The 25,703-nt window shown below is 38.9% G+C and overlaps 1 protein-coding gene across 25 annotated transcripts in view; it reads right to left on the bottom strand.

Annotated features, from left to right (window-relative positions):
- Positions 1–25,703, bottom strand: part of ARPP21 (cAMP regulated phosphoprotein 21) — a 194,725-nt gene that overhangs the window by 25,612 nt on the left and 143,410 nt on the right. For 22 of the 25 annotated variants that reach the window (XM_064669533.1, XM_064669509.1, XM_064669473.1 and 19 more), the window contains 4 exons: positions 23,494–23,663; positions 21,852–21,956; positions 19,198–19,461; positions 11,445–11,571 (listed from right to left, as the gene is read on the bottom strand). In XM_064669533.1, coding sequence (XP_064525603.1) covers positions 11,445–11,571; positions 19,198–19,461; positions 21,852–21,956; positions 23,494–23,663 — 666 coding nt within the window. The remainder of the gene's footprint in view (positions 1–11,444; positions 11,572–19,197; positions 19,462–21,851; positions 21,957–23,493; positions 23,664–25,703) is intronic. The other 3 variants (XM_064669627.1, XM_064669645.1, XM_064669655.1) reach the window with 1 other exon arrangement.

Here is a 25,703-nt window from a genome sequence, read left to right as displayed (position 1 = left end):
ATGGAACAAGTAAATACATCAAAGTGGGATAAAAAGGGGAAAGAAGGTACATGTTAGTTCCATATCCTCTGTCAAATTGAAACATACCACGTCAGCCTTTGTAGCCATTTGGTTAAGTCTCAAACTTGCACAGAAGAAATGAAGAGTGTGTAGGCAATTACAAATTACATTTGTTTAAATTTTATAAAAGAAAGAAATCTCTTCAGTTTAGTTTGTAAACACTCCATAGCTCACTATCAACACATAGACAAAATGGATAAAAGCAGATGAGACCTTATCAATGTGAAGTTTCCACCATGGAAGTATAAATATGGTTCACTGCAGATATACGTTACGTCAATGAAATTAGTGGGAGCAGTGTGAAGACTCAACAATCTCCTATAAACCCACTAGGTCTGTAGCTAGCATTGCTAGCTATGTTTCCTAGGCACAAATTTCTTGTTCCTTATATTGCAAGACAAGATTTCTGGAAAACAGAGATAAGCAATTCAAAGAAAAGTAGAATAATATTTGCTTTATTTTACTTAGGAATGTTTTCTTCCTGAACAGGACCCTGACAACAAATTCATGGTTTCCCACTTTTATAGACCAGTGCTGAGGCCTGTTTCTGGAGTAGAAAAATAGAGCTCTTTTCTCTCCTGCTTTATTTTTCCCCCTCATATCCTTTACCTCTCCTTATCAGAGCATCCTGTGCACTGCTCCACGACATGAACTGATGACCCATATCATATATGTTTCATTGATCCTTTCACTGACCGGTTTCCACTGAGTTGCCTGAAAAGCCCCAAGGTGAAGCGAGGTTAACAACACTGCTTTGGGATCTGTAAGGAATCCATGGGAGCTGTAAGGAACTGTGGTGTGGCACTGAGGGGTAAGGCTGAGGTCCCGTGAAGCTGTGTGGGCAGGAGAGAAGCTCAGGATGAAGCAGCTCTTGGACTGCATCTTTAGTCTCCTCAGCAGCTCACCACAATGGAACAGAAACTTTATATGATGTATACCACTGAAAATTCTATGGAAGGCAATATTGATGATATGGTGCCCTGAGGAGCTTTTGGAAATTATTCAAGAGATATTAATACACCCAAGCACCTTGGACATCACCTTCTCCCCTTTGTAAAACAAGTCCTGCCATCAGAGGCTCTATGTGAGTTATAGCTGAGAGAGCACAGGAGCATTTCCCTATGTCAACACTGCAATACAAATCATTTGGCGATAGCTTGGGTATAAAACCCACTTTGTAAAACCCATGTCCACTCTTTTATGCACAAATCACAAGCAAATTCATACTTTTCTGGAACAAAGAACATCAGGAAACCTAATTCAGATTTCTAATTCCTCCATTAGATGATAATTCTATTTCACCAAATTACTTTTGCCTTGTGATGTAGCTGCATTTATAACTATTTATTGCCCAGCTCAAGGTTAAGTGAAGGAACAGACTCACTGAGATCCTGTATAAGCCCCTATTTTTCACAATGTGCTACAGAAGATTAATTGTTTTCTATTTCTCCGATAGAGACAGAATTAAAATTGCCATTTGATACAAACTATTAATCCAGCAATCATTTTGAAGTACTACACTGCTTGTTATAATTTAATACATTTCCCCTCTTATTCTATGAAGTAACCTTAAAAATTCAATTTGTACAATTCTCCTTTGTAAGACCTGTAAAAATCCAGTCTTTTGCACTCCTGCAGACTCGGTACCTGATGAAAGGTAGCTTTTAACAAAGAGCAAACTGGAAATGCAGCATTGCTGAGCAGATGCTATTGAAGATGTTCTGTTTTACCAGCATGCTACTTGGAAGCCCTGAGGACAGTGCTGAGGCACATAATAAATTGTTTTGATAACACAGGTTGACAAAAAGAGCAAGGTTACATACATATATATAGCCTAAATATTTGCTTGCTCAGAAATTGCTTCTTTTTTTTTCCTTAAGCGATTCCACAGGGCTAAAGTCCTTTAGAGGGAAATTATTCACAAGAAAAACAGGATTTACAGGCAAAGCCCACTACTTATTTGTTATGGTGGATGTGGGTTTTCATTGTATAAGCATATATATGGAACACCGAGACTGAAGACAATGAGAAATTCAAATAATTGCAAAATTACAAACTAATCCAAACAGTAATATTTAGAAAAACACACTTAGGGATCCTGCCTGTACAGTCCCAAAAGGTGCTTACTGTTTTCAGCACTTAGTGGGAACTTTGGGTGTCCAACTTTTTACAGGTGTGAATGAATAAATAGCTGTCACAGCAAAAGCTTTTTCCTTCCCTTTCTGATTTACCTAAGCTGTCCAAGGAACATTTTTAGAGATGGAAAATAGCCCCGAATTGGATAGCCATTATGGTGGCTGCCTTAACATTCTTTTAGCCCTCGGATGCAAGCTCTCTGCTCTGTCCCAGGAGTGAAGAAGAAAATCTCTTCATATATATATATACACACTGTTCTTAGCACAGAGGGCCTCAAGACTAGCTGTAGCTCCTTGGTATGAGTATGGTACAAAAATCATTATTGCACATGTTGGCCTCTTTTCCTTTCCTTGTTCTTAAGTGTTTACATGATGGTAGTCAAAAGACTATTTGTAGTCATAAGACTGTATTTCTAACCAAGACATCAGGATCTGAGAACTGCACTGAAAACAAAAATAAATTAAATATGTAAAAATGCAGAATGAAAATCTGTGTTAAAGTACTTCTAATCGCAGCTCTTTCCAGAAAAAAGGCACTACGTAAAAAGGAACTTCAGTTCAACATATTGAGTAGTGTGCTTGTTTGTCTCTTCATTCTGAAAATTACATTCCTGATGAGAATATAGTCATGTCTTGCCACCAACACATAAGCAGAAGCAGAAACAGAAAGTCTATTCGCCAGTTCTGGAGTGAATTAACATAAAATGACTTGCATTTACAGCTAAGGCTTTAGACTGGCAGCCAAGGCCGAGGAAAGAATCACCTCTTTCCTTTCTCAGTCTACATCCTATCAGACATGAAAGAACCCTCACCAGAATCTGCTATAAGAAAACCTGTGTTTATCCTTATCATTCATAATGACAAATGGCAGAGATACCCACTGGAAGTGAAACCTCAGCAGGGACTATGTATCACTAGTAATAAGAGAAATAATTAAGCTGTTAGAACCAGACACTCAGACAGCAAATTCAATTTTTTTTTTTTTATTTTCTGTTCAATACCAATGACAGCTACCAGCCATCATGCATTACAATTAGCTCATGCTGCAGGAATGCTATCTGCTCTGGTGCATAATGAGAGAGCTGCAACAGAGAGCAGGACCTGAGGAGGAGGTGAAGAACTATTTGGAGAGGTATCATGTATCCTTGCCAGTTGCTAAGGTAACCAGCTCCTTTCTTTGGGAAGAGTCATGGGCTGCTTAATTCACACGTACATACTATCAGCCTTATTTCACTTGCAAACAAACAAATGAGAACTTTAAATAATTGCTCACTTGCTATGTAAATTCATACATTCTATGTAACTAATAATGGTGAGTCAAAATAAAAATATCCTTGCAATTGCAGGGGGATGCTGCTCTTGTGGATAATTTAGGCAAACAATAACTGCCTGTAACAAAGGCTGACTTTTTAACATACCAGGGCTGGTCAGCAGAACACCAGCAGTGTGTTCTGCTCACACACAGAGCAGGTCATACACACACTTCTTCTACTGCATCCTAAACTAAATAAGTGTCCTGTTCTACTGAGTTTTACAACTGCAAATTGTGCTTCGATTCTTAAATCCTCAATCAATAGCAACTGCAAGGCAAAAGCTCCCTCCTTCTTCTCCTTCCTGCAGCACAGACCTCTGGTGTACATTTGGAATATTTCTTCAATTATTAGCGGAGACCCAAAAGCCCTCCTGCACTTTTCCACTTCTCCATCCCACTGCATGCTTTCATTTGCAGAAAAGTTACAGAAAACTGAGGCCCAAAGCCTACAAACCTACTGTGAACAGCATGTCTGAAACAGAGATGGAGATGGCCTCTGTCCCTCCAGACAGGCCTTCTAGCATTTCTGTCCATGATAGGGCTCCACTACTTCCACCAATGGCAGGACGGTATCAGAAAAGAAAAAAGAAGAAAAAAGAAAAAAAAAAAAAAAGAAAAGAAAAAAAAAGGAAAAGATGAAATCTGTCTTTGCTCTCTGGGATTACAATATAAACCTCTCAATTATTCAGTGGTGGAAAATTCCATCACAAGTAGCAGAAGCACCACACATTGATCCAACTTTGAACTAGCAATAGAGATGCTGTAGGACTCTTTTTGGCAAAGAAAAGACAGAAATACAAAGATTCTTTGTAGACATTGTTGAATACCTTAGTGTTCCCTACATTTTAGTGTGGCCTCCGCAATTTTTACAGAGGCTATTTTGAAGTTCTATCCACTGCACAATGCTGTTAGAAATCTTTTTCTCTCTCTGTTGTTCCTGTGCATTGACTGACATGAGACTAACACATATTAATTCTCTAAAACAAAACTAAAATTTTAAAAATCTGTATTTTACTGTGAAACCCTTGGAATTCTGTCAGAAATTGCTTAGATTTTAATTAGCATTACAGAAGTTGAACAAAACTTGAGAAGCCTTGAAAGAAAGCCACAAATAAGTGCCTGTCTTAAGAGTCTTACGGCTTCTGAGCCTACCAGTGTTCTCTTCCCTCAATATTTGCTCTCTCTTGGTGTTATAACTGAATAATTAAACAAGTCATTTGAGGAAGAACAAAGCTTTTTGACAAAAGTGATTTTGATTGTTAATTTTCAGAATCAAGTATGCTGCAGGGAGTGTGATAGTATTAATTTTGCTATTAATTTAAATTACAGATATTCTGTAAAGCTGTATGCTGGTTCAGTACTGCTGCAGCACTATTGCTAAATGTCAGAGAGACAAAAGGATTTAGTGTTTCTAAGAGTAGAAATTCAAAAACTTTTAAGGCTCTGTCGTGGGTCTTCCAGCAAGCTTCTTAAAAAGTCTTGAATCCAATATTCAGTCACAGAATCCTCCTCCAGCAGTAGCGGAATGAAATACAAAGTGCAAAATTTCAGGTAGCAAACTCTCTGTGGGTAGCTAATAGGTAACACTGAGGAGATGGATGGGTCTTGGAGCTAATCTTAAACATATACTATATACAATGGTGAAAGACTATAAAAGTGAGACCTCAAATTTGCAAAAAAAGAATACAGAATATATAACCAAAATTAAGCAAGTTTCTTGCTTTATGTCCTTTTTTCCCCACACACAATTCTCAGCTCCTTTACACCTTTAAAGAAAGCACTGTAAGAAAGACAGAGAACATCCCTGAACAGCAGAGATCCCAATGAGCATTTCCTCTGAAATTCACAAACATGACTTAAAATCTCTCAGCTGAGGCATCTGCCTAAAGCTGGAACCAAATCATAAAATTAAATGGGAAAAAAAAACCCCAAACACACACATATGCACACAAAAAGAGGGCTTCTTTTCTCCAGATGTGATTTAGAGGGAAAAAAAATAAATCTGAAGAGCAGTCTCCTAGGTTTGCTACAGGCATCTTCATGGCACAGCCATCACAAGTCTCTAAGGCAGCTGGTAGAAGTGCTGAGTTCTGCCTTATAGATGCTCTCGGGCTGAGACACTGTCTAAATGGAAGTGTGCTTGTAGGTAGAGCTTTAAGTTTCTGAGCAACTTAAACAAAAATACTTGAACAGAAACTAATAATATTGGTGTGGATTGCTTCTAGATCACAATTTTGAACTTAGTCCTATTGCAGTTGCTGCAAACTCCTTCTTGATTCGGCCCTACTATTTCTCAAAATTCTTTTAAATTTCAAAGCCTTACATCAATATTAATGAACACAGCACTACACCTAAGTATCTAAACCAGCAGGGCTCTGTCCCTCCCATTCCTGTCAAGACACTGTAAAAATGAGACGCATCACCCTTGTAATGCTTTCCAGGAGAGCAGTATCTGCTGAAAAAAATACAGCATTGAACACAGATGGACACCTTCTGTAAAAATCTGTTTCAACAGTACAGTAAGCAATTACTGTTAGAGAAACAGTGTCTTCAGATAATTAGATACTTAAAAATTGAAGTTGTTTATGTTTATAGAAGAAGAGAAATTATAGACAGAATTATGCAAACAAATCTATCATGGACCATGAGCTTCTGTCAGGTTGCTAATGAAGGTAGAAAGCAGCAATCTTTCTTTATAAGGTTCTCTAATGACCATGATAACAAACCAATTTTTTTTTTTAGTGCTGCACATTTCCCTTCCCCCATTTTTTTTCTGGTGAGTATCAGTTTATAGTGATAAATGCTTTCAGAAGACAAAGAGGATGAAAGAAACTTGAAGATGACACTCTTGAATTATGCTGACACTGAAATGATTAAATTAAGCAAAAATTCAGTATTTCATTGTCAATTTGATTTCTACCCAAACAAATTTGTGGACTCTGTTAAGGTACATTTTGTCTTCACTTAAAATTTGCTTCCGAGATGCATTAAAGAGACAATTACCTCTTTTATCTTACTGTAAGCTGTAAAGGCTAATAATATAGTAGTCCATCAGAAATATTACCCTTCCTTCAAGACAAACATTTTCTGCTTAGAGAAGATCCATGCATACTGATTAAGAAAGGATTCTACACCCAGGCAGTGTTCAGATATATACTTTCATCACATAAGGACTTTGTTTGCCTACTGTACACAAAACAACTATATTGCTTTTAGGAAAAAGCAAAGATTTTCTATGCTGTCTGAGCTTTTTATGCTATCTGGGCACCAAAACAGGTTATAATGGCAACATTTGTTGATTCTTGAATGCATGAGAAATCCTAAAATCATTAAATTAATTACAGGAATTACAGAACAACCAATTATGCTAAATAGCATCTTATTTTTGTCTGGAAATATTGCAGTGTAAACTTTTGGCTGGAAGATTTACTATAGGAGTACTACAGATTTTAGCTTTAATCTCCTCAAAAGATGATCTTCATTGCTGATGCAAAACACACACCACAGACTTTTACCTTACAACGGTGTGATAAACCAAGCTAACAGTCTTTTAGAACTAGGCCCAAACAAGATAATAATAATACAAATATTATTTTAATAATATAAATACTATTTTATCCTTAAAAGTTTTGTTGCCCTCTGAAATTACCTGGAACATGATGCAAACCTACAACAATGAACTAAACTAGGAAAAAAATCATGTAATATGTTGCAGCTTGTTCATTTGTGAACCGCAGTAAGAACAGTTGCACATCCCAAGGTAATACTCAGGTATTTATCCAGCTCATGTTTCTGAAGCACTGCAGAGATGAAAAATTCTCAAAGTGCACAGCTTTTGCTATAATGAAAGAAAATAGAGACACAGATATAAAATAACACATTGCTGATTTCTATTATATGATAAAATAAAAATAATTATGGATTTATCATCAAAACACCTCTGTTTTTCTATTCAAACACAATAACTAGGATTGAAAGCTTTCAAAACTATCAATATGGAGATAATTACTGAAAAATGAAAAACTGAGGATGTGCAATTTACAGAATACTGCTACATGCAAATACAGAAATAATATTCTCTTCTCTGAGGTTACAAAACTGGGGAATTCACAGTATCTCAAGTATCACTTCTTACAGAGTGGAGAAATTAATAACAGCAACATACCTAAATGTTTGAAAAATGAGCATACTCTTTTTGAGAATACCTGCCTGAACACACCTTAAGAGTGCACTTACGATGTCCTACACATGCCATGGTGTGTGACAGATACCAGCTCAACCCTGGCCCCACTTAATGGCAACATTTTTAAAAACTTTCCATTGAGCAGGACTGGACACAAGAATGGTGCAGAAGAAGCGTAATGAAGAAGAGCAACCATGGCATGTATCTGAGTGAAACAAATCTGTTTACAATGACACCACATGGTCAGATACCACATTTTGGCTTGAAGAGAAATGAACACAATTCAAAAATGGCAGAGGTTTTCATAAAATCTTCATGGATGACACTGTTTGTACTAGGCTTCTGCCAGAAATGGGTCACTTAGGTTCTCATATAAGCCAGCACTTAAGCAAATAAAAATAAAAATAGAAAAGGTAAATAAACACACAAAATGTTTTCATCCTTCTCTCCAATGATTTATTGTTGCCAGATCTCTAATCTAATTTTAGGTGAGCTCATCTTTTTTTCTGCCCTGGAGCCATTTAGACTCAATATTGCTCTGCTTCCAGAGCCACGAGAGAGTAAAGGCTCCCTCAGCCACTACAGATGCTGTGCTGACATTTTACTTTAGCTGTTCACTGTAAAAGTCATCAATATTGCCTCACTCCTGAAGAGACCTTTTCTAACAAAAATGAAAACAAATTGCTGGCATTAGATCAAACTTTGACCTCTGCATCCCAAAGTGGGGAAAGTGAGATCTGAACTGTTTGCTTTGCAAGCTTCCAAAAGCTCTTCCAAGAAGGCAAACTTTTTTTATTTTAGTAAAATGTTTTCTGAGCTGCCAGGCTGAAGCTGCTTCCTTCCTCATGCTGTCAATATGAGCTAGCTGGCAGGTACAGGCAGCCAGCTGGGGCTCTCATGGGCCTGCCTGTACCACAGCTGTCCTCTCTCTGAAGCAGCAGCAAGTGATGTGAGGTCTTTGGGGAAACTATTTCAGAAATCATCTTTTCGTCTGCCTCCTTTCCATCTGTTCACTCTTCCCATCCTCAATATTCCTGCCCTGAACTCTATTTCACCAGCAGTATTGTCCTTCATGTCTTCTTTTTCCTGTCCCTGGTTATTCCTGGCTCCTCACGTGCTGATCTAAAGCTAAGTCTGTGTGGGAAGGAAAACTACACTCTGAGATGCTTGTGGATTGCTATTTTCTGGTCATATACAAGTCTCTACAAAGATTTAAAAGGATTTTTTGGTGTGATTACTCTGCTAGGTTTCCTCAAACAACCCTCAGAATACCGTTTTGAGTTCATCTTCTAATTTCTATCACATTTGATGGAGAGATGAAATATTCAAAGATATGACATTTCTTCAGGTTTCTAAAAATCAATGTCTTGAAAGAAGAGAGATGCAACCCAGCTCACTTGCCCTACTGTCAACAGTCTACTGCAGGAGCCAGAAGCTCCTTGCCGTTTAGGTGCCACCAGACAATCTGCTGTGGTGGTGAAACACCATCTCTTGCCCAGCAAGCAGCTACTGGGCATCTAAGAGGAGTCAAAAGAGATGAGGAGTTTGCAGGTGAGCTGAGGCACATAAGGAACAAAATGAATGTTTGTGAGGAGGCTGATGGTAAGAAAAGCAGATGCAGTGATGATACCAGGCATGAAACCATCTGAAACTATCATTGAATCATTTGGGGTTTTGGTGTCTCAGCGCTCACAGTGCACCACCTGCAAGAAATCTGTAGTGTATGCTTTCCTATACTTTTAATTCTCCTGTGACATATTGGAAAGCTATTCATTTTCCAAATTCCAAGGGCTGCAGTTGAACATAAATCTGAACGTTCCTTACACCATCTCTAGGAAACTGCAAGCTTCATCCTCTCACATATATCACATGGTCGGACAATGACTACGGGAAAGGATGCATCTGAGGCCAAAGGGATGAACCAGTTTGTGGAATTGTTCTCAGCCAAGTCTCAAGATCTGAGAATAGCTAAACACTTATTATCATCACCACGGCAGGGAGTCTAAACAGTAGTCACAATGTTTTCATTTTTAAACATGAGATAAAAATAATGCTTCCAACTGAGTAGGCAGCTGAAAGAGCGAATTGCAGGAAAAGACTGATGCACTAGAGATTTTACACAAACTCTTTGACTCATGTTTTCCAAACATGTAAGGAAAACGATGCAGTAAACATTGAAACAAAATTAGCATTTGCATCTCTGCATTGTCTGTACTCAAACACAAGAGCTTCTGTGCTACCATATATCTTTAAAATACGATTTCCTCAAGATCAAACAGCTGGATCTTCTCCAGAACATCACTCATGTGCTTCAGACCATCTCTTGTGGACTGCACTTACCATAATCTCCACTGTGCTATGGATGTAGCATTAAACTGATAAATATGGTTTCATAACAACACAGTAGATACAGATAATGTCACCTAAGTTGATTTGCACTTAGGTTCACAGACCCACTATACAGAGATAATAAATATGATACCAGACTGTCAGGCAGGAGAAGCTAGAAGAGACAGATGACCTTTGTGCAATACTTCACCCTCTTCTCTCTCAGGAATGTATAACATGAAGATATGAAAGCAGACACAGTCAGCCACCACTGACACCAACCAAAATGTCACCAATTTTATTAGAACACAGAACAGCATAAAAAAAAGTAATCAATTGCTTAGTTAGAGCTGTGTTTGCTGTGTCTTTGTCTCCCTGAGTGCCTGAGAGAGTGGAACAAAATTGCCAGCAGTCACATTATGGAGACAGGTTGACAGGCTGGATGACCTGCTCACATCTCATGTCTGGGCTCTTGACTTGCATCTTAAATGACTTTCACATCAATGCCTTTGCAGGGAATCTGCTTTGCCATTCAGAAGGGTTTCTGCCAAACTGAGATCAAACAGTGAATGCTTTGTCCTACCTGGCACGTCTGTAATTGCAAGTCCTACTGGGAAAGCAACACCCTCCCTTTCACCTCCCCCACCATACACCTGGAGTTATTGTTTGGGACACTCTATAGGGGGAGGTAAATAAACAGACACTTAACAACTTCAAAAAAATCTCCAACACCGGAATTGTTTATTACCTTGAAGTGAGAGCGACTCCCTCAATACCACAGTTCCTGCTCTCCTGTGACACACACCAACCCAGTTCTCCCCATGTCCCTCTTACTCTGGAGTCATCTGGAGTGACATGACACAGCAGGAAAAGAGACCGGTTCACTGTGAGACCTGCTACTCACTCTCTTACAGTGTAACGGCCCCCGTTCCAGCCGCACGTCGCCGTGGGAAACTGGTCCCCATGGGCACCAACTACACAGACAATCTTGCCGCTCCTCACGCTCGGGGAGAGCAGAAGGTGGTGGAGTACAACTGGCCCTTTCTGCATCACTGAAGACCTGTCTGCTATGTAGAGTCATATAAACGTTTGAGGAGTTTCCACGATGAAGGGCTACCACAACAGTTGACTTGAACATGCAATGTGACTGCCCACACCCGTTCCCTCTCTCTGCCCCATCACACGGAGCATGGACACTGAGGACACGGCACTGCATGGAGGACAGCAGGGGTGGAGAACGCAACCTCTGCTCTTCCATTGCTTGGTATGTCCAAGCAAAACGTTTCCCAATTTGTAATTTTCATCGTATTTTCAAACAGAACAGTGACCAGCTTTCCTCTCCACTGTTCAATTAATACACAACCAACAGATTTCACCAGCAACGGCACTGCAAGCAGCTGAAGAAATGAGTAACAGATGTACATACCTGCTTGCTGTGCAGTCTGTGGGATCTGTTGACTCCGCTGTGCGTTGTACTGAACTGAGGCAATGGGTCTGTACTGCTGAGTTGTTGAGGTAGGGTACTGACCAGATGGGTAGTAATACACTGGCATCTGCAAAGAAAGAGAACAGCAACTAACTGTAAACTCTAAAGATCAAAGATTCATAAAATAAAACAAAACTGGAAGAGGAGCAAGAGTTCGAGTCAAGCATATTAGTGGTAACACGAATCAAGAGAAGTGGTTTGCATTGTCTCTCATCAAGAATCACTGCTTGCTTCCAGCTTTGCTAGGAAAAGGGGCATCAGTGCCCACATTTCTTTTCAGATAATTCAAGAAACAGGAAAAAACAGAGTTTTAATTGAAAGAGACAAAAATCAGACACAATTCATAAAAAGCTACATGCATATACCAAAGGAAAAATACCACAGTAGTTTTTTATCACACTACAATATCAAAAGCTGCAGCAAAATGGATGCAAACAATACCTTCTGTATCAACATAACACATACAGACAGCATGTTGAACCATTAAATGAACTGTGGAGAAAATGGTCCATTCGAAGCAAAGAACGGCCTAGAGTAAACATATTTAGAAGCGACATGGAGACCAAGATGGAATGTGTGTGCCCCAAACACCTGTAGGAAACAATCATTAAATTCATGTGTCTGGATAACAGCTACATCCTTCCTTACATGAACATTTCCCTCTCAAGCCTCTCTTGTGCTTGGTGTGAAAACAGTTACAGTTCAAAAAACAAAGTTGTTTTCTTGCGGGAGCTAAGGGTAGGCATTAAGTCAGCAAGTTCTGCTAGATGGGTTTCTTTTTTCTATTATTATTGTCATTAAAGAGCAACGTGTACTACATCATTTTATCACATAGGCGAACACGCAAGTTTGAGGGTGACTGAAGCTAAATATTTTTCCTATACATGCTATATCACTGTTACTGAGACATTTGAGCTAAAAAGTTCTCAACTGACCCCTCACAAGTTCAAAACACTCAAAATTTTTCATTTTCAGCTGCCAGGGATGCTGGGGGCACCTGACAGAGTTTGGCAGTGTACGGTATGAACAGACTGCAGAGGGGCACAGGCTCAGGAGAACGTTGCTTCTCTTGCAACTTCTGCCACAACTGTCAGCATTTCTTAATAAAGTCATTCAAATTTTTTCTCACTTTTGTGTAGCATTTATCCTACTCAGACATATGCACAGAATCATACCAAATGCTTTTATTTTTTTCATACAAAACCAAGAACTACTTTTGCCACTTCTATTTGCATGGAAGAAATCTTCCTCAAACAGCTCATTCAACTTGATCACCCATAAAGTGTTAGCAAAGTAAAGGTACCTACATCCTCTCATAAGAGAGATTAGAAATTTTCCTCGGAAATTTTACAATCTCAGATGAGAAAAAAAGGCATAGACACAAAAGACTAGGCAAGAAGAGGCTATGGATGGCTACTTGGGCAAGTAGAAGACTACTGAATGGGTAACTGTGGTAGGAAAAGTATTAGGATTAACCCAGTTGAACTTGGTGGTGTTGGTAAAGTTAACCCCCTAGACCAACTGACAGTCAACAGCAGCTGTCAGTCAGGTGGCTGAATAACCATTCCTTCTTCAAGGTCTGTTAGTTTTTTCTTCAACCAATTGAATTTTTTTTTTCCTCACTTTGCTAATACCAGATTCAGACAAGTATGAGAAAAACAAGGTTTCGATCAGAAAACGTTGTAAGCTATCCTCTCTCCAGACAATACCAAGCGACACCTAATGGTTACAGCCTGCACTCAAGTAATTTGTTTTGTTAGCGACTAAAGTAACAAAACCAAAATGCCTTTGTAGAATGGACAACACCATTATGAATTTGCTTCTCTGCAAAATAAAGTCACAAGGGACAGTAAAGTGGACCCAGACATTTAAGGTGCAAAATCATTTTTTAAACATCATAGCAGTGTAAAAATTGTGGATCAGGAGAGTTTCGTGTGATAAACTCATCTTGTGGAGAGATGATTGTTTTCAGCAACACTTTACCACAGTAGACTTGAAAGAAATGAGAAGACTCACTCTAAGTCAAATCAATGCAAATAGTTAATCCTTCCTTGGAGCAGGGGAACGGAACAGACATTCTTTCAAACATTCTTTATTTTCTATTCTACAAACTAAAGAATATTAAACCCCCATGGAAATACTCTCACTTTTCCTGCCAGTATCTTAATCTCACTTAAAGGATTTAAATTTATTTGATTTACCCTCAGCTTCCTCACTTTCCTTGTGCAGACAAGCCCCCAGATATTTGAAAATACAAGAGCATTTGAGAACAATGAGAATTATCTCTTGGGGAATGATTCTGTAGGTATTAACTTAAAAATATTGAAGAACATAGGTTGTGAAGTGGGGTTTATAGCTGAACATGCTGAGCGCAAAAACAAATATTTTACCCCACAGATAACACCTCAGAGTTAGTCAAATGGCTTTCTCCCTTTCTTTCATTTTCTCAGTTCATTGGAATACATTTGTTATATAACCCACTTAGAAGCTTATTAGAGTGCAATCTAGCAGCATGAAAAACGTAAGTAGTAGAAGGGTAAAAAAAAATTATTTCATTTATAAAGATTAATGGATGATTTGCCAGTAATCATGCACACATGACTTGCAAAGAAGAGGTCTGGGTTTTGATACATTATATTGTGGGGTGGATTTTTTTTTTTTTTGGTTTGGGGTTTTTGTTGTTGTTGTTGCTTGTGGGGGATTTTTTGTTTGGTTTGGTTTTGTTTTTTTAAAGAACTTAGACATTAAAAGAAGGGTTTGGTATAAAATATAGATATGGTCTAAAATAGGTCTTTTGTGCTTGAGGGGCTTGGAAGGATCCATTTCGATTTATCTTGAGTACATCTCCGTGTCAGTAGTTGAAACATCTTATTTGTCCTTTCTGATTCTACTTTAGTGAACAGTGGAATTAGAGGGATCAGCGATAACATGTATCACTTACATCATCTACTGTGATCCTCTTGAATTTTTTTAGTTTCTCATTACATCAGTGTTACTAACACCTTTACTTATGTGCTCTTCAACAAAAAAAAAATTACATTTCTGTAGCGGGCTACTGACATGACAAATTATATTCGAATTGCTTTCCCACGTGAAATGCACAATCTAACCTTGGACCTTTTGCTTGCAAAACGTACTTCGTTTACAGAATCAGAAAGTTTCCATGGCATTAACAAGCATGCCAAGACAGATATATGGTTATCCTAAAAATAAAATTAAATTACAAAAAAAAAGTCCTTCTAAGAACATAACCTAAGTAAATGCTACCTTCTTTAGTTTAAAAGCATAGTTTCTTGATCTTAATCCTTGACACTGTGAAAAATCCCTCCTTTTTTATAATTATCATGGAAAGAGTTAAATATCCAATACCTTGGATTTCTTATTTTGAAGGTGAATACCTTCCTTGTATGTAGGTTGATCATTCCACCGAGTTCTACTTTTTCTCTCCCATTCAGTACTAACTTAAGTTTAAACAGGACTGGGCACGTCACTTAAGAGACACTCAAGAAATGGCATGGACAGACATTACTTTTTCCTGCTTCTAATGTGCTTTGTTTATAGATGACATGCAGAGACTCCATACAGCACTGGCTTTCCATTTTGTTCTGTCTACATGCAGTTTGAAACCCATTATGAGGCTGGGTGTCTCCTGGACTGCTCTCTAGCAGCACCCCTGAAATTCACTGGTGTATTTTCCCATGGTAGGATCAGGACTCCAGAAACCTCTCAGGATAATTTTACTTTCATAAACTACCTCCCTACTGACTTACATCTTGATTCAGTCATCAGACAGGTATTCCACCTTCTCTTAAAATTGCTGATATCCAGTAAGGCTTGGATTAACACCTTCATCCAGATGATTAATGATGCTGATATTATTGCTAATGCAACAGCTACAGTTACATAAATGGGAGTGAAGAAGGCAAGAGAAACCACAGTGATGTATGGACACTTTGAGGTACCATTTCTTCCTAGTATCTAACTGACTGGGATCCGTCATTCTTCAAGGGTTTTTCTCTCCTCCCCCCTGCCAATACTTACAATAACAGTAACAAAGAATAATGGCTTGTGTATGAAAACTCTAGGATGTACCCCAATATAATTTTCCGAGATCATCAAGGAAAGACCTGTTCATTTGCAGTGACTCCCCAACTTTCTTCATAACAAGTTTCATAGAGAAGACATGCTATGAATAAAGATTTTGTCTTAGGGTAGCTATAGACTCTCCAGGAGGGGTTTCTGCAAAGAGACAGCTAAAATCAATGATGACATAAAATTAATCCAGGTGAAAAATCCCTCAACATGTGTTGAGGCCTCTCCAGGCCTCTCCAAGAATTCATGCCATCTCACTTTTGGACGTCATTTTGCCAAAGAATAAGACAGAGGTGAAAATAACTTTTAAGGGAGGATATCATTTCCCATTGGCACAATACTCCCATTTTTTCCATTTCTTCATTTGCAGAGGCAAAGACAAGCACCATTGGACCCTTGCTAAAGTGTCTGGTCCCATAAGCACTATAGAAGAAACACCAGAAAGAGAAGAAAAATGAAAATAGAGGAAGTAAAGATGTATGTTTGAAATTCGTGATATAAAGCAAACAGTCATTTGCTGCTAAAAGTCCCTTTCAGCAAATCCAGGGTTTTGGTTTTTTGGTGTGATTTGTTTTGGTTTTTCTCTCTATTGGTTGAAAAAAGACAGATTCTTATTTTCAGGTTACTAAATCATGACTGTTGTCAAGCTAGGGAATAGTTGTGATGAAAGAAGAAGCAAAAGAAACATAAGGGGTCCTCTCACCTCTTCTTAGGCATGTCATTTCAAATCCAGTCTGTCTCTACATTGATACAGACTGGGAGAAAGAATCTTGGAGAGTAGCTGCAGAGTCACATTTAACTGAACTTTAACAGATTAGATAATAATTTAAATGCAGTACTACTGTGTTTGTAGACTTGGAGAGCATTTCTTTCTCCTCGTTTCAGCTGCCAAAGAAAATGATCGCACTCAGAGGACCTTCACCCAAGTTTTCACTGCTATTTTCCAACAGCACACAGAGCATCACAGCCAGCCTTATCAGCAGTGCATTTACAGGAACTAATTAGTCATTAGAGTCATGCCTCTTTTTCACTGGTATAAATTCAATAGCAACATTTAAGATATAAAAGTGCTTTTACATTGATTGCATTGCATTGATTAATGTATCACGTAATGTTTTGCTTCCATTACCATCTTCATTGCGCCTTTTTTTTTAAGCCTGCCTCAGACCACCTGCCTTGGTGTCTGAGAGCAGACTTACTATTGCATCTAAGCCCCAAAGAGTAACAACAGCTGATTCAGACTGACAATAGCCACTGCCACAGTGAAGTTGTGCCACGGGCAAGACAAGGAGTCTACCTGCACAGAAAGCTGAGCTCTCAGGGCAGAAGAACTACTATTTCCCAAGGATTCATTCATCTTTTTATAAGAGGCATCCCCTATTTTCCATACATTAGTATGCTATAATTAGTATCCAAACCACTGTGCCACATTCTAGGACTGAAGTGAATGAATTAAAATTTGAAATGTCGATTCAGAATTTCCCCTCTGTGCATGCGGATGCAGAGTGGCTGCCTTCTTCTGCCACTGGCAGACCAGGGCCACTGTGCTTTCACAGGACAGGGACATAGGCAGCAGGGACTAAACCCTGCCGTCCCCTTTTCCACAGGTATCTGACAAGGACTGTTTGGAAGAGCAACAAGCTGGAGATAAATGGTGTTCGCAGATGCAGAGGAAGATGACAGTGCTGAATTTCTCACCTTTCTACATACCCCAAGGACAAATCATTCCCCAGTAAAATAACTGAAGTTGTTACAAAGATATTTTTCTGCTCTCAGTAACTTTCCACTTTGTTACTGCACAGGAGGAAAGTACCCATAAGTACCGTATTTGGGTTACAGTCAGAGACACAGTGGCCATTAGACACACCAGTACTGTACCAGTCCTACTGCAGCCTGTACATGAAAAGGCACCTCCTCATCACTGAAGAAGTTAACCTGCCTCTCAGTAGCGCCAAAGGAAGTATTAATGAGGGAAAACAGCTTCCTCAAGGAACACTACACCATACTGAGTAAAAACCCTGCACCCTGCGGCACATGCAAGGGTGAAATCCAAGGCTCACACACCAAGGCTCAGCCACAGGGAGGCGGGAGCTGTGGGCAAACCTGCCAAAGCAGTCCATACAAAGTCAGCCGAGATGGGGTCTAGCAGAGATCCCAGGGAGAGCCGCACACCTGGTCTCACCCACAGGAGTAAGGAGGCGGTCTGGGGTCCCCTATCGTGGCAGGCAGCACGATGCTGCAGCCCCCACAATTTCTGGCAAACCTCGGCCAGCAGAGCTGGGAAACATATCACTTTGCCTGCTGCAGAGACAACCCGTAAAATGGAGGTGCTCGCATTTATCTGCTTCACTAGAAGTGTTTTGAGGTTTGATTAAACGATGTTTGAAAACACTAAGAGTACCTGGGGGCTGTACATGAGGACTGAAGCTTGGACAGCCTCTACTTACTCACTTAGGGAGCACAATCTAGGTGGAGAGACAGATACACGAGGGAATTCTGCCCTTTAGTTCATTTTTTCTTTCCTGAATTAAAAAAAAACACCACTACATTTGGCAAACTATGAAATATCTTTTCTAGTAATATTTTCATTTCTTAAAAAAATCACATTATATTGAACTTCAGCCCCTTAAAACATGTTCTTGGCAAGCCTTCTCTGAGAAAAAACAGCCAGATATTTTCTAACCACAGAAACTATGTATGTCCTCTATGGGATGTCAGCATCCAGTAGTCCTCAGATTTCTTTTATTAATAATTAGTGATCTAATTAACTAGATCTTTAGGCCACTTAAAACATTGTAACAATGAAAATTCTTCATTCCTGTGGCAATACAGAATTCCATTAACAAACACAAATGGAGATTTTCAGTAAGCAGCAGTAAACAAACAAAGAAAAAAAACCCCCAAACTAGCAGGGTTTATAATACATTTACATTAAAAGAAATGGTGAAGTTTTGTAGTTCATTTTTATATATTTTCTTCCAAAGGACAAAATGAAAACAGAAGAAATACTATTAATGCCATTTAAAATAGAGTTTAAACGAAGTTATCTATAATTGGATAAAGAAATCTGTCTTTTTAATGTGTATGCCTTGAAAATTGGCCAGAAAGTCATCTGTGCATTTTACTTCTTGACAGTAATCACTTTCAATATTCTGTAAAGGTACCCAGGAGACAAGCAGAGATGTTTGGTAGTGAACAGTAAAACATAATCAGTCTTCAGGAAGACAGTTAAAATTACTGATCTGTGACATCTCACATGTTCAAGTCAATTAAATATGATTAATGACTACCTGGGCTGATGTGCATGTTGCTCTTTTGGTATATATACAGAGAAAAAGGACCATGGATATTTACTCACCCTCCTCCTTCATATTCATGTGCAGATGTGTCCTGGAGTACAAACATATGTTCAGAAAATGTTTTGAGGATAAGGAAGGGATTAATGAAATCCAGGAAATGATAGATGCTTTGCAAGTTTGCTGCTGCCTAAAAATCTGCTAAGCTCTTATCGGGGTGTGGGGGGGAAATCTCGAATTTTTATGTTCTCTTTCTGATGTTACAAAGAGCTCCATGCTAAACTGGTAGGGAAGGTTTTGCCTACCTGAGCAGGTGGTGGCGGTTGTTGCACAAAGCCTTGGGGTGGTGGTGGCGGCTGCAGCACTTGCTGGGATACTGGTGGACCTGAACCTGTAAAGCTTCCCGGGGGAAGCTGTTGACTTGGGGAAGCCATAATGTAACTTGTCTGCTGGGCAGGCTGCTGCAAGAGAGGCGATGGGTAGACAGGACCAGAAGGCGATTCAGGGTTGTCTCCTGATGATTGACGACTTAAGCTCATCTGGTTAAACTGTGCTGTCATGTCATCTCGCTGCAGGGCAAAAGGCAGTAGAAAATGATGTAGACATGACGTCTGCAGTAGACACACAAATTAGCAAAACAAAATAGGTTCAGAGCATGAGGGGAAAAGGAATTGCTCAGCTCAAATCCATGCCAAACTTTGCAAGGATGTCTACAAAAATGGAGGCAATTAAAATCAAAATCACTATAAATGCTTTGACAAATATTTCTAGACTGCAAGGTGAATGGCATTATTTGGCACAAAAGCCAATTTTGGCTCTTACCTTGCCCCCCTCACCTTCTTTTCCAAAATGACAAGTGAACTTTACAGTGTTCAAAAGAAGACATTTTCAATACAAAGGGCATGAAAATACCATTAAGAATACCTCTATCCCCAAACACAGAATTTGTCAGCCAAGCACATGCTGGTAATTTCACCTGTGTTTCAAATTGATCCCAAGAGGAATTCAGTTCAGGTGCAGACCTTTCACTTTTTGGACTGTTTTGAAAATCCAAGGTTGTAAACACAGAGAAGATAAAAAAAAAGCTAAGCCTTATGTTGCTATTTCAAGCCTTTTTATTCTGCACTGGAAAGAAATAAGTACTTTATTTGACTGGAGGGGGAAAAAAGAATCTATGGTAGGATGAACGTATCAAATAAAGTCAATGGACCTAAGTTTCATTACATGCTGGTAATAACACAGGCATTCTGGACAGAATCTGTTCAGTCTTGCAAAAAGAGTCACACTATTAAGTGATCTCAAGTTTATTCTGTGAAGGTCAAAGATTTACAAATGTGGTTCTAGGCATCTTCGTTTACGCCCATATCATAAGACTTTTAAATACTCAACATAAAACTCTATTGTATGCTAATATTCAGATTAAAGATAGGAAATAAGCATTATAAAAATGCGTTTTGCTTAGAACATTCATATTATCTTTTAAAAGGAGACTCCAGTTTTGTTTGCAGCCTAGTGGTGTTCATTCTCCAAAACCATCCAGCACAAAGCATTTAATGTCAGGAAACTTCAAAATATGTAAAAAAGAAAAAAAAGGTTGCTTGTGGAAAGCACTGACAGAGACTGCACAGAGACTCACCCTCCCAACTCTGAGAGCAGATACCATGGATCAACACTTTAAACACTCCTGACAGATCATCAGGTGGTATATGGAAGTAACGCTATTAACTTTACTATCATTCTACATTCATATTCAGGCACATAAGTTGTCTGTCTGAAGGTGTTCCTTTAAAAACCTAGATTATTTGTTATCTGAATGGCAAATGACTGCAAACAGATTCTACAAGAAAGTTCATTGAGCCAGGAATGGCTTTGGATTTGCCCAATACAGAACAAGAGCTTCAAAACAAGATAATTTATACAGTGTTTGTATAATGTAATGTACATTGAAGACATTAATTCAGGTGAAGTTGCACTATTAAATTAGCCAATAAAAATATCAGCCTTCTTATGACTACAAACCCACCACACACTAGAACAACCTGATATTCCTGTAACACACTTTTCAAGAGAAATAGCAGTGAGATATGTAACTTTTGTTCAGCACGGAATAATTTTTATTGTCCTTTAAATGGTACCACTCATCTACCAGGCACTAATAACACTATTTTATCTGCAAGGATCCACTCAGCTTTGTTTCTATCTCTTACTTTAACTACATGACATCTCTACCTTGGGAAAAAAAAAAAACCAGTCATAAACAAGATTACTAGAGCAAGAGAGAAAAACAACAGAAAAAAATTTTGTACTGCCTCTTAAAATGTCAGCTTCATTTTAGAACAGTATAATCTTGGCCCTGTAAGCACCAAGCCAGAATCAGACTCTAGAAGAGCACTCTATTTATTTTAATTATACATGTCCATTGGTGCGTTGTCATGCTGTACAGCGTACCACACCTTCTGCAGCTGGTTCACTGCTACCCTCTTTCCCAAGTGCTCTGGTATCATCAGGGAATAAATCCAGGCAAGGGATTTAGTATACAGATAAAATAATATAAAATAAAAAATAATGATTTCTAGAGTTCTCTTCTCCAGTCTTTGTGGACATAGAAGAGAGATAACCTGAATCTCAACTACTGGAGTTAGCAATTTAAGATCCCTTAACATTAAGTGACAAGACATAAGCTCTTATCACAGGCACAACAAAATATTTTTCTGGAGGCTCTGCTCACCATGTAGAGTGCCCTGCTCCTAGCAACATCCTTCAGGTTAGCTAACCAGAATCAGTGGGAATGTTCTTACAAAATGCTTGTCAGTACCAAAAGCATTAAGGCAAATGGGTATTTATTCAGATAGGGTTCTCATGTGGGACACCCATCCTTGCAGTGCTCCCCAGAGGCTCCTGGGCATAGTCATGCTCACATCCCCAGCTTCAAGGAAAGAAAAAAGAAAATCTTTAGTACCACAGAAAACTGCTGCGTTGGAGAGACTGGCAGGAGATGCTGGGGAGGATAAGAAACTGCTGGATATTGGACTGACTGAGAAGATGGCTGCATTGTCTGAACAGGCTGCAAAATAAACACAGTGAAAGACATAAATTCAACCATTTAGAGAGAGATAACCACCACCACCACCACCTTTGTTATTGAGAACAAAGGTATCAATCACAGCTCTGAAAATACAGGTGACTCATCACCAGCCCAAGTACAACAGGTCAGGTACTGCAATTTTAGATTTCATTTTAGCCTTATATCAAACAATTCTTTATTACAGATATTTCTGCCTCTTTTCACATATTTGATGGATGTTGGATTAAATAAAGCCAAGCTGTATCTTCTTATTACTAATGTGAGCCAAAGCGAAATTATGATTCTACATTTCACTTACAGAGATAAAAATGGAAGAGCAGCACAGTATAACTATGTATTTGAATTTTGCTGTTAGTGACTGATTTAACTCCGAGTGTGTCATAGGCAAAGGAATAATGATTGTAAAGCTGCTTTGTCAGAACACAGGAGTTTTTAAAAAATTAGGAAGAACAGGCTGTGAATTACCAACAGACAGGCCATCAGCTTTGAGCAGATGTTTATCTAAGTGAAAAAACAATTTTCCACAGCACTATTACCTTGGAATAGTTTTAGTATTCCTTTCATTTTAATCTCTCATATAACTTCATACACACGTTTGGTACTACCCCCGTCTTCTAAAACTGTGAGGACCAGATCAAGAAATAAGAGCCATAACCATGTAAGTCCAAATCCAGTAAAATCAAAGCAACTTCACTGAATTTAAACATTGTATTTCTGGGTAACCTGAGATGAAACTGTGCCAAATTATAAAGCAGCACAAGAACTGCAGTAGATCTTGGCTGCTCTGTGACTAAACATAATATAGGATTCTTGCTTGAGTGGTTCCCTCTGCCTGCTCTGCTCGGGGAGAGAGACATGCAATCCACAAAATTAAGTTTGAATCAGATCCAAACCTTGCTGCCCATGCTTGGCTACACCTGGCCACATGCCACAGCCAGTCCAGGGACCAGAGAGCTGACACACCATGCTACTGTGCTCAAATTAGTCTGCTCTTCCCCTCTCCTGCTATAGCTCCAGAATTTCTAGCTCAGAGCAGGGTAATGGCAAGAACATGGGGTGCAGGCAGAAAACCACCAAGTTGGGGCAGAGGTGCTTGGAGAGCGGGTTACCCATAGATTGGGCCCAATACAACACGACATGAAAGAGTTTGTAGAGCCCTTCATTGTATTTGATTCTTTGACTCAAACCCACTGCTGTCAAAAGGGACAGAGAAAGGTCACTCTTTGGAGAAAATTACAGGCTGCACTACTTTGGGAATGAATGCTTCAGCTTCCACTTATGGGTGAATTTTGCAAAATAACCTTATGTAGACATACACCAACTCGCTTAACAGTACTTTTGAAAATAAAATCATCCTTTACATAAAACTGAAAAAGTAATCTTCTCTATCTCTTTCATCCATGTTGAAAAGCACTTCCTGATATTTTTGTCTAGCTGCATTCCTACCTCCTACCCTTTAGGTCATTCTTCATATCCCTGAGAGCTCCTTCTTTTTTCCAATGGCCACCACACCTACCTGTGTGACAAGGTGACTTGCCATTTGTTGCTGTGGCTGTTGAACCTGCTGAGGCTGCTGGGATGAAGGCTGCTGCTGAGACTGTCCCACCATCTGGCTCCTCATCGTCTGCTGGCCACTGGGAGGATTGTATATTGCCGGTGTCCCATCAGGATTTACAAACGGTTGACCTGAAACAAAACACTCTGCATTTGCTGAACATTTTAAAGAATATACCATTTCCTGTATGAAAGGATACAGTCATGCTTTAACTGATCACTCTTTAGCTGACCTGCTACAACAGTAAAGTGCTCATCACACTGAATGCCTCATTGCAGTAATTACAGTATCAGCCATCTTTTTTTTTTATTTTTTTCCTTTTTTTTTTTTTTTTTCAGGCAAGACAGACAGCAGGTATTTGTTTCGGAAGGATGATTTTTCAAGGAATGGCTGGAAAGTTACCATGGTTATGATTCATATGCTCTTGTTACTTGAAGTCATTCAATGATAAATCAATTAACATTAAAATTGAACTTTGGAGCAAACACTTAACATAGGGAATATTACATTTTACTCTGACACAATAGCAGTCAAATGTACACAACTACTTCTGACATACTATAGTTTGTAGGAAACAAAAAGAAAACCAAACACCCACTGTTACTTATTTATTTACACATTCCAATAACACAGTAATGTACTTTTGAGAGCTTTGCCCTATGTAATTAGAGGAGCCAGCACTCAAGTAGTCAAGGAAGCAACACTTAAGATATATTTAAAAATCTCTTATATACAAGAAAAATTCTGTCCAAAGCTCTACTAAATTGTTGAACTCATTTCGCTTCAGATATTTTAGGTGGGGGAAATAACCTTGCAAAACCAATGTTTGTTTGAAATAATAAAAAAAGTTTACCCAAATCACTGTCTTGCAAACAAAAAAGAAATGGTATTTTTCTGTATGAAAAATGTTTTCCATGACCTCAGTTCTCTTTTCACTTCTATCATAAATCCGTAAATCAAAGGAATTACAAATGTTTCCATGAGAAAAATTTTAGCGATGATAGCATAACCATTAAAGTCAGTAACCAAAGTATGAATATCTGAGATGAAAAGGGAGATCTGGAGCAATTCGGTGACTTAGAGCTAGAGTGAAACAATGAACTTCTGATTTGTATACTACAAAGCATCTCTACCTGTTCTATCTACTCCTCAGACTTTCAGTTTCCCCCTCTTATGAATCACAGTCAGAAATGCCTGAGGAGTACTGGCTAAAGAACCTTACTTTCTCTCTTTCTCTAGAGCATCAACACTTCCTGGACCAACTCGACATCACACTCATGACGAGAAAGGTCATGACTGAGTGGAAGAGAAGCACAAGACAGTTCCGTCCACTGTTTTCCTGAATCTTGCTGTGAACACACTGGGTGACTATGGCATGGACTACCAAGATTTGGGAATCTAAGGCTCCAGAAGCACTTTAGAAGACTGAGTGGGATAACAGCCACCCAAAGCCTGTGTCAGATACTCAAGGGAAGGCAGTAAAGAGCATTTCAATGACATAATTGAAAAGAACCCAGCAATTCCTTTAAAGATGAAAAGAAAAAGACTTTTCATGAAGAAATCTTGAAATAAGAAATGAAAAGGAGAGATCAGATGGCAACAGGGAAGACATTTGTAAGTTATGAACTGTGGCCCTGATAGAAGGGCAAAGATTGTGATGCCATTTAGAGGAGTAAGAATGAAACATAAATGCTCTTAAATTGTCAAAGGGATTAAGTCAGAACGCGTCAAAAGGAATCCTTTAAAGGGTAAAACAGAAGCAGGTGAAATGGAGTGCAAAAGAGCACAGCCACATAAATGGTTCTTTGCCAAAGCAAGTAAGAACCTTGTCTATCTGGGGAAGGAGAACGGTAAAGCAGAGGAGAGGAAGTAAAAGAAACTGCAGATATGGAAAAGAGAGTGTGGACTGCCAACACCTGAGAAGGAGCAGAGAGGTATAATCAGAGCAAGAAGATATTGACAACATCTGTGGATGCCATTAGAGGCTTGCACAGTCAGTGACTATGTAGTGTGAAAGGAAGTAAAGATCTTTAAAGGACACAGCGTTATGATCAAAAGAGAGAAAAATTCTGGAAGTAGCCACTCTGCAAGAGGAAAAGAAAGAGCTAAACAATGGTGTTACATAGGGAAAGAAAATCTATTCATTACAGGAAACAAAGCTCCTTTTTCCT

The sequence above is a fragment of the Pseudopipra pipra genome, chromosome 1, assembly GCF_036250125.1.
Source record: "Pseudopipra pipra isolate bDixPip1 chromosome 1, bDixPip1.hap1, whole genome shotgun sequence".
Lineage (NCBI taxonomy): Eukaryota > Metazoa > Chordata > Aves > Passeriformes > Pipridae > Pseudopipra > Pseudopipra pipra.
This window is presented reverse-complemented; position numbering and strand designations above follow the sequence as displayed.